This window comes from Poecilia mexicana, unplaced genomic scaffold, assembly GCF_051168715.1.
Source record: "Poecilia mexicana isolate PSO_F unplaced genomic scaffold, ASM5116871v1 scaffold_15, whole genome shotgun sequence".
Taxonomy (NCBI): Eukaryota; Metazoa; Chordata; class Actinopteri; order Cyprinodontiformes; family Poeciliidae; genus Poecilia; species Poecilia mexicana.
The window spans coordinates 14,547,117-14,561,105 of NW_028263384.1; the positions used below are offsets into that span (position 1 = coordinate 14,547,117).

At 37.0% G+C, this 13,989-nt stretch overlaps 1 protein-coding gene across 2 annotated transcripts in view; it reads left to right on the forward strand.

Annotated features, from left to right (window-relative positions):
* The window catches only part of LOC106915466 (cGMP-dependent protein kinase 1), a 95,219-nt gene that overhangs the window by 48,067 nt on the left and 33,163 nt on the right, over window positions 1–13,989 (forward strand). For both annotated transcript variants that reach the window (XM_088013519.1, XM_088013518.1), the window contains exon 4: window positions 11,233–11,338. In XM_088013519.1, coding sequence (XP_087869645.1) covers window positions 11,233–11,338 — 106 coding nt within the window. The remainder of the gene's footprint in view (window positions 1–11,232; window positions 11,339–13,989) is intronic.

The following is a 13,989-nucleotide window of genomic DNA, read 5'->3' on the forward strand; positions in this document are numbered from 1 at the left end:
AGCAAATCATTGGAGTGTTAGTGGAAAAAGAAAGCAATCATACAAATAGCACACCTTTTAAAATGTTACTATTCTTTAAAAAAAAGCATGCATAAAGCAAAGCAAATGATTTAATCTCTCTAAAATGATATATTAGTAAGTAGGGATAGGGCAAAGCCTCTCGCTTTGATTACACCAGTTGGTCCTCTCAGTTCCTGTAAGTGAGGAATGCGTGAGAGTTTTGCAGAGTGAAGCGGTGATGCAACCCATTGGTAAATATAAACTTGTCTAAGCTTTGTTGGAAGAGCTCACTGAACTCACTCACATTTATGGACTCTTTGAAATAGTAATGGTTAGCATGTTATTGCATCCTGTTTCAAATTTACATTCTGCACAGTGTATTTATAAACACTGCATCTCCGCGCTAACCCGGGGGACAGTGCTTTAAACGTACCACTCAGTGGTTGTGGCCGCTAAGAGAAAAATAAAATCCTGAAAATATGACACATCTCCTTGAGTTGAGCGTTAGTTGGCAAGATGACCGTAGCAAACACGACATTTTCATATAAATAAATCCTCAGTCAAATTTAATATTTGAAACATTAGAATAATTTATCCCCTCGAACAACCCCACAACAGAAATAAAGACATTTATAATCTCTGGGCCACCTGCTGACTTGGCTAATGTTTATATGATCATTCTTCTGAATGGCTTCTTTGTGGATATTACAGAAACTAAGCAGAACACTGGAGTCCCACAGCGTGGAGGCAGTTCTTGTCAGAATAATTGAAGTTTCATCAAAACAAGAAATAATCAAAAGTGTATTCAGACACACAACGGCACAAGCCGAGCAGTAGGTGGGAAATTCTCTCTGGATTCTCGAGTTATTTTTAGGTGAAGAGATTTGAATGCTTTCCCCACCCCCCCACCTCTCTCTCTCAGCAGGAAGCGAAGCATCTGTGTTTACTGACAGAAGGCCTCATGACATGCAGCAACAAGTTATGTCTGCGCTTATTTTAGGAGAAGATGAAAAGTGCAATTCTCTTGTGCTCGCTGAATCCTGAGAAAAAAAAAAATTAAATTAAATAGTTTCACTCTGTTGCATGCTGTTATATGCAATCCCTACAACAGACCTGGCAGTGTTTACTAAGTTGCTCTTTTTGCCATTTTTTTTCTAGCATGCAAAATTGGTAATTCCACACTCTTTATTACAGGGCTTGAATTGATCCGCAGAAAAAAAAGGCACATTTTGAAAGTTTCACCTGGTACAACCTGGAGGTTGGACCTAAAAATAACCAGCCTGCTGATGAATAGCAAACCCGCTTCATTTCCTCCATTTGATTTTCTGCAGCCGGGCAAGACTGAAATTTATAGAGTTATTCAAACTGATTTCCTCTGTGGAAAATGGTTTCTTGTTGAATATCCATTATGCTGAAGACAATAAATAAATAGAATTTATCTCACAAACCAATAAGAGGGCAATTTATATAGAACACAGTAAGTTTTTGACTAATGTTAAGGTACACTAGACAGGGGAAGGAAAATAGCTTTTCCTTTTTTTCCACAAAAGTTTTTCTTATCACTTACAGCTCTGGATACAGTAAGGGATACTCGGCAGAGCTTAGATAGATCACTTTAGATTAAATAAATGTTCTCAACACATTACAAAGCCACTTTTTTTTTTTTTTAAAGATAACTAATTCTTTTACATTATTTATTTTATCAATTGCATGTTCTGTGTTAGATGTTTAACTCCTTCTACTCATATAATGTCATTCTGCTGATACACAAATTCACACAAATATGCCACGCCACTAAAATGAACATCAGTGCTTTTGCAGTTTATCCCAGTCCTTGCAGTTCGCATTTTGGGTGCATGAACAGTGTCTATCCAATAATTAGATTTATCATTTCAATCTAAATCTAATTGCCTTCGCGACTCTCCTCATCACCAAACTTTAAAAACCATATCACTCTTGCTTCATGCAAAAAGTCATTTGCACAAGTTCCATTAGCTTTCCAGGAGATTGGATCAATGCTAACGAATTCTGACTTTTTCATCCGACTTGTCTTCATGCACCAGCATAAGGTTAACATTTATATTTAATGCTTACATTCCTGATGAACTTTAAGATGGATTTGTGTGACATTTGGACCTGATTCACTTGTCCCCTCTGCAATAACCTGCACGTTCACTTGACCTTTCAGGGCCATTGCTCTGAAGATCCAGTTTATCTTTAATTTTGTGCAGTATTTCCCTTTATAGACAAGTACCTTCGTAATAGTGATTAGCCAACCTCCCTTTGTTACCATTGTTATCCCAACCATATTGCTTGTTTTATTATCGTAAAGCATTCTTGTTTGCTTCTGTGCTGGTTCTCATTAGTTCTGTATATTGCAGATGTTCTGTACAGCTAGGGCATACACAAGGCACTTCTTTCTTTTTCAGGGTGAAATAGCGCATTTGAATTTTGATATCAAAAATTCAATTTAGATTTCCTGTGGATTATACATCTAATCTCTAACACATTTTTAGTTTGGTATCTCTTAGCAAGCTAAGCCTCGGCACCGTGAGTTTTCTGCAGACTGTTAGAGTCGCAATATGTGACAATTCTTCTTGGCAGAAAGGGTTAATTGAATTGGAGCTGCTTTATTATCCATTGCTCCTACATTTTAGGGATAAGACAGGCCCATTCAAGAAGGTCAATGCTAGCCTGTCCTTCCAAAGTTTGATGTGATGCAGGATCATTGTCCTGCTGGAGCACCCAGAGTTTCCACCTACTAGATCAGTGTCGTCGAAGGTGCCACCCTTGGCCCGTTTGCAGCCCTTCAAAGGTTTTTGTGCAGCTCTGACTACAAGTCATCGCACAAATGAGTTAATGAACATTTTAAAAGAAATAAACAAGGCAAACGGTTTACTGTTATGATTTGAAAAGGTGGTGAGAAATACAAATGTTCTTAATATGGAAGATAATAACAGATTATAAGTGGAGGACAAAGAATTCATTGGCACATTTTTTGCTTTCATTTTAATGTGATGTCAGACAAGACCCTCAAAACATCCAGTCACTTTCAAAAGCAGACCTTGGTGCATCCATTCAATAAACATCAAGAGTTTTCAAAGGGTAACCTCAAAACTCTTTATAGGAAAAAAGAAATCATTCAGAAATAGAATTCCTTTCCTTAAATATGGAAACCGTATTTAATCCAGATTTACAGAGACTTTCTCCACAAAAACACTGCTTTGTTCATTATATTAAAATATTATGTCTTTAATTTGTTATTGCACATTTAAAGGTGGAAAAAACATATATTAGAATTTGGCATCACTTTTAGGCACCATTGAGTCAGATGCTAAGCTGAGGTTCTTCATCATTTCACCCCCTGCAGTGCATCTGTGCAATTGATGGTGAAATAACCACAGCATGCTGCTACCATCACCATGCTTAACAATTGCTTCATTAGTCACACAGTGTTGTGTTGAGGTTTAGTTGGCAAAGGGAGTTTGAACAAAATATTGGTGTAGCTGTATTAATTACATTTGAATCTTCACACATATTTCTGAAACTCTGGAATAAAAACCACAAGTTGTGCTCCTAGTTCCTGTTCAAGATTTTGTTTTTGACGTTGGTTGCTAAATCATTGCTCTAGTGTTTGAAAAAAAAAATCCAATTGCATCATCAACAGAATAAATGTATATTCTGACACTGGCATCCGTGAGAGGTGTCCATGTAGAACTGTAAATTATGGACTTTCAGTGACGGTTTTAAGGAAATGAATAGCAAAACCAAACGAGTGAAGGTAGTTTTTCAAATTACCTTAAGAATTTCTTTCAAAGCGTACAAAAGATTCTTCTTTAAAAGCACATAATGCTTCTCTTTCATAAAATTAGAAATACAATGCTGAAGATGTGAAAGAATGAAACCTTGAAATAAATGAGATTGTTTGCTTCTTTCAACAAACATTATGCCATTTTAACAACTATTTTACTGTGGCCTTTCATGGTAATACAATGTTAATTGAAATGCATGACTTTCCAGTGAAGATATGCTGAAAGCAAAGGTTTGAGAAATTTGTTTGTGTTATGGAGTTGGAGTCTAAAACAGACCCGCTTTTAAGGCAGGTACGTTTAGGAAGTAACAAAAAAATGTATGTTTCACTTAATGCAGGAAATAAAAACATTTTGAGAAACATAAGATATTATTGCACATTTTAATGTAACAATAATTAAATGTGTTGCTCCTGTTTTATATTTAAAAATAATGATGTTTCCCATTTTTATATACTCTCCCAGGGTTTCCCCCAGTGTATTATATACCTGGCGGCCCGCCATCCTTTACTAGCGCTACCGCCAGGCTAAGCCTTTCTTGTTTATGTTTTTAGGAAAATAATAATTTTAAAAAAATTGTTTGTTTTTTTTGTTTTTGTTTTTTTTTTCTTGTTTGTTTTTTTTAAGCCTGATTGCAAGCGTCTCTGTTGCTCTGAGCGTTTCACTGGCGGAGCAGATTTATTCCTAAAAGATATGTTTATAGAAGATAGGTTTATAGTTTATGCATTTATAGCGGGACCAGTCACATCACTGGCGCCTCTGCGCGTTGCCTCGCGCGCCGCAGTAGCTGGATTAAGTTTACCTCAGCGCGGATCCCGCGCGCCTCCTTTCACTCAAACTGGACACAGGGTGACCTGTGATGAATATTTACATCCACCCCCTGTGAGGAATTATGATTCTTTCCAGAGTTTTTGATTAAAGTAGGACTTTAAGCCCCACTCTAGTTAGCTCTGGTTGCGCAGCTCTACGTGAACTGCAGGAATAACTTGTAATTGGGCTTTCAGAGGCGCGTTGAGCGAGCGGTGAGAATGATTTATATTTGTGGACAAATGATTTTGTGCGGCTTTTCCATCTCAACACGCTGCCCAGCGCCCAGCTCTGCCTGGGCTGATAAAGTTTATCTGTGTTCCCGGTTGGCCGGTGTATTAGTTAACGAACCAGCGCTAACCTGATCGTGCAGGTTCAGCCTGGTGAGGAGCTTTCGCTCCTGTCTGTAACGCACCACGCTGATTTTATATTATTATATTTAGTATTATTTTTAGTATTATTTTTCCGGTTACACAATGCATCAAACCATATTAAATGCTTTGTCCACTTAGTCAGACAGAGTTAATGTGTGGTGGGCCTGATGGAGCTGCTGACCAAATTTGGATTAAACAAAAGTGCAAATAATTGATATTCATTTTAATTGTGTATTTTGACTTGTTGTTTTTAAGACTAGTTGTGGGTTTAAGTAGTGTTTCACTGGGGATGTTTGCCAGTAACATATAATTACCAAGTGGTATTAAAAATTTTCCTGTTACCTTAACATCTTTTTATACAAAAACACGGTGGACCGCCTCGGCACCCCGACCACCGGGCTTAGCAAGTTTTCTGAGGAAAACCCTGCTCTCCTGAATCTTTTTGATAAGCTCAAAAAGATTCTGCCCCAGCATAAAGCAACTATTTGTTAATCAGACTGGTGGAGAGATTACCTGAAATACGAAAAGCTTCACAAAACAAATGCATTTGTTGGTTTCCTGCTGTTTCAACTACGACCTTATGATTCAAATTTTAGCAATGACTACGTGGATCATTGATACAATTTTATTTATTTTTTTTACCCCCAGGAGTTTCTGCCACTCTTAGTAAATGACCTGTCCTGCTTTCTCACGCTCTAAAGAGCTCATGTAGATATAATCAAACTTGGCTGATGTTATTAATGACTTTAGGGGAAAGGAGATTACTTTCTTCCACCCACCCCCAGCCCTGACAGCCGTATTCCTGTGAGACTTTCCTAAACAAAACACAGAGTTCACATCACTCTGTGGCTTTGTGTCTTTGTGGCTTTGTTTGTGTACGATTGTTTGTCAAAGTCAGGAAGGGGGGGGGGGATAGACTCACATTGACAAGCTCTTTAAAAAGAGAAAATGATGAAAGAACAATTAATTAAAAGCAAGAGCAGGACATTCACTGATCTCTTTCGTGACGTCGAAAGCAATTGTTTAACAGAATCAGAATTTAAAACCATTTAAGCATCAAAACAATGTTCCTGACAGAAAACTCTTATGGCTGTTGCTCTCATTAATTAGTTTGGAGACAAAAACTGTGTCTCTAGGAGCCAGGCGGCTCCAAGTTAATCATCCACAAGGGCAACGTGGATCATGACCAAGCATCAGTATGCAAACTACTCATATTTATAGCTGCATTTGAGATTTTGCTGTACATTTTCTTTTCCACCCAACTGGATAATCCCCACAGTAATATTGTAAAATCACCTGCTGCAGAAGGCAGATAGAAAATCACATCATTTCACAGCCAATGGTGTGATGAGGAAGTGAGACAGGAACTTTGTCTTAGAATGCATGTTTTGAATCCTTTAACACAGTAAGATGTGAAAGTCCTTTTTCGGGACTTGTAATATTTTAACTGAAATAAACCATTTTATGTGAAAAATACCAGTTTTACCCATATGCAATAATATTTTAGCACACACAAAATATTTCACAAGGATATTAGCAATTGACTAATGACCTGACTAATAACTAACAACTCTGAGATCCTGTGTCAGATCTGGTCATAGATTTTTTTTTTTTTTTGTCTCTAAACGACACGACTTTCAGGTACTTTATCGTTTCTAGCTCTGACACTTTTTTATTCACCCGTTCAATGTTAAATCATACTGTAGAAACCTTGGCTTTTGTAGACAATGTATAGCAATACATATAGACTTTTATATATTTAATACCTGTGATAAAATTGTGAGAAATGTCAGACTAATTTGGGATTTTTTTCCCCTTCTATAATAATCTCTGGATGTAAAATGTCAGGAGTACAATAAATCATTAAAATGGTTTCTCCTATGTCTATGTGATTTTAGCCATAATTTCATTACAAGAACTAACACACGTGGCACATTTGCATAATCTCTTTATCTTAAACAAAATTACAGTGAGTTATGATTGAACTGAATACAGGAGTAACTGCTTCCTCTGCATGTATCTTTTTCCTGCTTGCTTCCTTTCATTTGCAATGTCTCCTGTATTTATAATTTAACCCAACATGGGTAGGAGGCTGAACATTTTTAGCAGTACGAACAAACCACACTGTTGAGCCATTGAAGAAGGCAACTTGAATAAGAAAACATTGGATAGTTTTCAATTTTCATCCATTCTAAGGCAAAAATATATGTAAATTAGAGGAAGTTTCCCAAAACAGAAGGGAAATAGATGTTGAACGCCTGTCAACAAGATGGAGTTAGGAAATGAGTTTAGCATGTTTTAGTGGAAATTAGAAAGAACTCCAGATGACAAGAAACGGGAGAGATGAATTAACTTAACGGAGAATTCTGCCTGCACATAAATATAAACAACAAGAACGAGGAACAAACACGACGTAGAATGCCAACAACAATTTTCTGAACATATGCAACAATCTGCGTACACGGCACGGACGAAAAAGTTATGCATGATAAAGAATTCCAAAATATTATGAAATGATTTCCAATGTTTAACATATATTCAACCTCCTGAGTATTCAGGGGAACATTAGGGTAACGAACAAAAGGAAATCACATTTGATACTCATGTATTGTCCTTTATACTCTGTATACCACATACATGGGGGATGTCCTAGGATATTTATAAATGCTGTTGATGCACATCTTCATATTTGTCCTGCTCAGGCTGTGCTGGCACAGATCCACAGACGCAAACTGTGAAGTAAGTAAGTAACCCTTGAGCACTCATATGTATCTGTACCTTCAGGACAAGCTAACTAGCTCCCCGAGTCTCACCGCAATTTAGTCAAGTCCTCAAAAAATACGTTTACCCACTGCTGTGCGCTGCGAGCTCCCTACATATCTTATTTCCCAGCGCTCTACACTCCCACTTTCTTCCCAAATACTTCACTGCAAACACTACACAATTGCCAATAATGTCTGACCTCCCACTCACGTTGCTTCTGGGTCAAATCATTTCTCTCCTCGGACCTATTTCTATACACAAGATTTGTTGGGTCTGTGCTCCGAGTTGGGGCAATTTGTCCCCATTTTGCGCATCGCAACAGTCCAAATAACCTTTTTGATTAGATAAGGTGTAACCAGATCCAGTTATGGCTGACACTAATAACACACTTGGAAGGCTTGAAAAAGGGGAAGGAGAAATTGGGCATTGTGGAAAATATATTTAGACGCTATGTTTAGGATTCGAAGCAATGTGTGCGATTTCACAGGTAAAACGTGTATTTGTGTGCTTGTATCTCTACATAATTCTGAGATTTGTCTCTTTTTGTGTTTTAGAATATCTTCTCCAGGAAACAGTATCTATCTGACAGCAGTGTCATTTTCTGTAATGAGGGCATTTCTCTTGTGGTTTGACCTAATTATAAAGTGCTGCCAAATTATAGCAAGATTCTAGTCATGAATGAGGCAGGGAATGTGTCCTTAAAGACAAGGCAGGTGCATCTCGAATAACTGGAATCTCATAAAAATGTCACGTTTTTCATTAATTAAGCTGAGAAAGTAACACTCAGCTACAACATCTCTTCATTGCACACACACAGTACATTTCAAGTGTTCTCCTGTAGCTTTTGAGACCTGTATTTTGAGACTTTATATTAACCTAAAGTCATAACATATACCGTATGATATGACTTTCACTTTTTGGTTCGCATTATTCAAGTAAAATAACTTTCTCCGTACATTAAAGTTACTGATATGTGTTTGGACAGTAAATTGCATTTGATTTTCCCAGTTCAACTCAGTCATCAGACAAATGCAAGCATTGATCCACGTATAAAAAAAAAAAAAAAAAAATCAAACTTTTTAAAGAAATTATGTATGAATAGGAAACCCTCCATGTAAAATAATCTTACTTATGACTTTGGTATGGCTGTTTCCTATTTAAATCCAAATACATTCTTTTCTTCTTCTTTTTTTTTCTTTTTAGAAGTATTACTTAAACAAACCACTGCTCCCCCATCTTGTGCATGACGACTTCAATACCTGAGCCAGCAAGAGAAAAATAATCCCTCTATAATCAATAAACTCCAGAGGTTATCAGGAAAGAAAGCAATTTTTATCTTTAAATTTCTGAGAAATTTCACGCCTGGAGGATGAGGTAGGGTGCAGCAACACTCGAACTAAATAACAAATAGTCTGCTATCTGAACTAGTTTTTGTTTTTTTTGTCCTTGTGCCCAGTTGTCACCCCTGGGGTTTTCTGTATCCTGTGGTGGATCAGGTCATAGATTTATTTCACTTTTTAAACCACTATTGAGTAGATGCACAATTGAGGCGCTGAAGCTGAAATAACATTATTGTCCCACAGAAGATGCTGCTTAAAAAAATGAATGTGGATAATTTATATGAAACAGATAGCAATAAGACGAAGCACTGAAGTAATTTTACAATTAAATCAGCCAGATAAATATAATTTTTTTTTTTTACTTTTTGTTGTTCAGGTTCCACCTCAACAAGTCAATGTCTAATTTAAAACGAAATTGAATTCAAGGAAAAAAAAAAAAAAAGACTTTCAGCTGTGGGTTAGAGGTCCACTGCTTTGATGAAACCCCACGCGGCCTGGATTTCAACAGAGGCAGCACGTTACGCCAGTGATCTGCTCAGGTGAAACATATTCTGATCAAAAATGATGACAGAGGAGTCAAAAGAAAGAAAATAAAACAGCTGTTGAGGCTTAACGCCATGAAAAGAATCTCAAAAACTGAAATTTTAAAAATCCGTGCCTGAGTGAATCAAGAACAGATAGAAAGATGGCAAATGGACAAGATTATGACGGGTTTTTCTACTCTTTAGAAGTTTGGTTCTATTTAATATTTCATGTGTGGCTACATGTAAGGCAGAGACTGAGCTTTCAAGGAAACGGCACACTGATGCAGCTTTAAGTGTTTCAATATCAGAACCGACTTATCCAACCATGCAGTAAAAGACTCAAAACAACAAGACATGTTGGAAAAAAAAGTCATTGCCTGCAAATTAAATTAAACTGTGTGTTCGAAAACACACACAAGGTTACAACTGTGGTAATCATTAATATATAAACTAAAGAGAAGAGAAGAAGTGGGACTGAGCGTTTGGACACATCTGTAGTGAGTTTTAGAAATGGAGATTTCTAGCTGGCTTTAAGTACATACTTAAATACTTTCACACTTTGCAAAATGTGATTTGAGTCTCAAAAACAAACAAAAAATCAAGTTTGGTCATTTCTGAATTAAAGTAACATGATTAATAGCAATTCCCTAAATGCAGCTCTAACTACTTCGGCCTGATCATGAGATGATTTGTTTGTTCTGCTCAGTAACAAAGTATAAAGCTCAAGATCTCTTTAGTTGTTAAAAAACTGGTGTCGATAATAGCACACACTGCTGGCACTGAAAAAAAGTAACAGTTTGAATACTGTAAAAAAAACAGTAGAAAAATACTGTTACTTTCTTGTAAAATAAAATAAGAAAATAAAGGGTGTTTAATACACCAGCTTCTCTCACTGATTAGTCTGAAAATGCTGCAAAGATGTTTCAAAATTTACATAAGAAAAAATCTGCACCACTTTAGCCAAAATTTGCCCTGCATGTTGTACTGGGCTGCCACTGCCTTGGGCCAGCACAGACAGCAGTCAGTTTGCGAATAATTAATTTTGAAATGTTTAGGAAGAATATCAGAGTGACTTTCAGTCATGTCACACATTTTGATAATTGTTCCTAGAACAAAGAGTAATTGTCCAACTCAGGGGCTTAAACTAATAAAAATTTAATATTCCACAGTCAAATCATGACCCTGAGCCAATTTAAATGTTGTAGCATTATTCGAGGCAAGCCAGCCGTGCAGTAATACGAGTTAACTCCCAACTGCTGGGTAGGGGAATTAAAAAAAAATATATATATATATACAGAACTTTCTTTTTGTGCTCCAGACCAGAACTAAGGCGAAATAAAACACATGGATGATCGTTCTTTTTACACACTGCAACAGAACGTAAAGGTTATCACCTCCAAGGAGCAGTTCTGGTTGTCTTGGGTTAAACTACTAACGTTGATTTCTCTTCTGTTTTAAGTTCACAGCATATCCGTTTGCTTTGTGAACGCACAAAGCATAAGGCTCTTCCACAGTATGCAATATGCATAAACTGTATGTACCTTTGTGTTATTCTGGTTCCCAGACAACAGAAATTGTCTTTCATGGCTTTACCTGTGTGTGGTCTTCTTTCCAGCCTTGACAAATGTGAAGCTGTGGGCCATCGACCGGCAATGCTTTCAGACGATCATGATGAGGACGGGCCTCATTAAACACACAGAGTATATGGAGTTTCTGAAAAGGTGAGCCACCGCTGCGTATTGTTTCACGGTGACAGGAAACGGTCTGAATAGGTCTTTGATCTGAAATTCAATGAATGAATTAACAAAATGAATTCAGGGTAGTGTGTGGGTGGGTGTGTGTGTGTGTGTGAACTGTTTCTCAAACAATTTGTAATTCTTGACTTTCTTTGCAATAACTCTGATGACTAACTACAGAGACGGCGTCGTTTGACCATCTGAAAGGCATATCTTGTGTCTTTCTTCTAGAACGTCGGCGTTCCTATCTGTTAAGAAGCGACAAAGCACTAACCACTTTTCTAAAGAGGAGCTTATTATCATTTAAAAAGGTTCCCGGAGCATGAAGTATAAGATAAAAGAAATATGCATCAAAGGACAGAAGGAGGCACACAATCAGGTTATAAATCGCTTATATACCTGCTTTTTTCTGTTCGGCTTTAATTTGTTTTGATTTTCAAGCTAATTAGGGAAATTGTGTGCTACCTTTCTTCTTTTACACGTAACCCTTAATTACTATGACTTATATGATGTACTTACATCATTTATATGCACTACTGCTCATATTTGTTGAAGTGAATTATTGACCCAAGGCAAATGAAAGGGAACAATACATATTAAAATGAGCTAATGTCTCATTTCTGCCGTTGCTCACAATGCTACACTGTTAATAAACCCCCAAACTGTCAATATGCTGTTTGGTTTTTCCTTTCAAGTGATACTTACAGCAAGGTAACAAGTGCAACTTGATTCAAAGAAGTAGATGGAAATTGCTTATGTTTGCTGGAAGTAATGTTTTCATGCACGCATAGTGCACACCACATGTACTTCAAATGATTATTTACTTGAAATAAAGTGGTTTTATTAATTTATTCTCAGTCAATACACACAATGTTGCTTGCTAAGAATTGCAATATACCTGATTGCAAAGAGCAAACGGTATATAAAAAAAAAATATTTACTATACAAAACGCTTTTTCCATTAACCACTGTGAAAATATCCCACCCCATGTTTGTTTTTTTTTTTACCTCCTGCAGAAAAGAAATGTCTTTTTTTCATCCTGGAAATTCACTATCTGCAGCAAGCTGCACAGAAAGCCCTCCATCAAATAAAAACAGGAAAACATTCATATTTGTAGAACAAACAGAATGTAATTGCTTACCTAAGAATTCAAAGATTCTTTTAAAAAGAAATTAAAACACATTTTTGACTTGAAAAATCTCAAAACAATTACAACCTCTTTCAGATAGGATAAGGATGTACAGAACGGCATCTCTCTTCTCCCCACAGGTCTTACATAAGAGTTTGAGAGATGAGTAAATATTTAATAGATCTACTCTATGCTTGGTTTATAGACGGGTGTCTTGGGGGAAATCAGAGATTAATGGTAGCATTTGTTAATAAGCTCATAATTATATTCCCTTTGCGCTCCTCGGAAGAAGATCTAATAAAAGAGCTTATAGGTTTTAGCGAACAACAAAAGCGGACTGGTTGCTGTGAGCCTACACCCGCCCTCTAACTGCTGTGAAAATTACATATTTGCACTTATAAGTTGTGGAGGAGGAAGACTCTGGATCCATTGATCCCACATGATTTCAAACACAGCAGCTGAGTGTACTTGTCAGGAGCTTTTGCCGCTTCCGAGCGTATATTTTGAAATCACTTTCACGCATTGTGAGAGGAAAGGTAAGGGTGACACTTAGTGAACAATCGCTCGCAAATTTACAAAACGCATTTTTTCTTTACTGAAAGTTTTAGAGTTGGTGGGCTAACACTCAACCTTTTCCCCTCCCACTTTGAAGAGACAAGCCTTTGAGAACAGTCTGCATAATTTGCTTAGTTTAGAGGCACAGAGGAAATCCTATTTTATGCTTTATCGCAATCTCTCGCAATGAGTTGAGTTATGAAATTAGAAATGTCAGCGTAAACAAAACAATTGCATAAATGAAAAATAAAAAATAAAAAATTTATATATATATATATATATATATATATATATATATATATATATATATATATATATATATATATATATATATATGAAGAGACAAGCCTGTGCTGTGCAGCTACTTACCCATCCCCAAATGAAGCTGTTGGATCAGAGTTGTACAACAGAAGGGTTTTTTTTGCGTCGACATGCTTCGTAGCTCCAGCATTTCAAACTCTGTATAATTCACGTAGAGTTGGGCCGCCTCTGTTCAAGGCCTCTCTAGTAAATCCAGTGTTTCTGTGGAGGAACTGGAGACATGTAGATCAGCAAAGTGGCCAGGGTCTGGAGGCCGAGACAAGATGGCTAAGATTACTGTAATAAAAAATGGAAAATGAGCTCAGGGTGGGTGGGGGTGGGGGGTGACAGGGAGCTGGAGAAACTAAGAGGAAGAGATGATATGGGAAGATAAGGCTTTGTTCAGCAACATGGCTTATTTTCTTTCCCTCTTGATAAACATTAGCTCTGTTTTATTTGGTTCGCTCAATAGCAGACAGATTGCCCCCATATAAGCTGCCTGGAAGCACCGGAACAAACATCACAACCTCGTGCTGATATATTAATTTTATTACGCTGTAACTGCAGATCTTGCCATGTATGTTTGGCAGTATTAACACCAGCATACTTTAAGAATATAATAATGCATGTATGACAGAAATCTAGCTACAA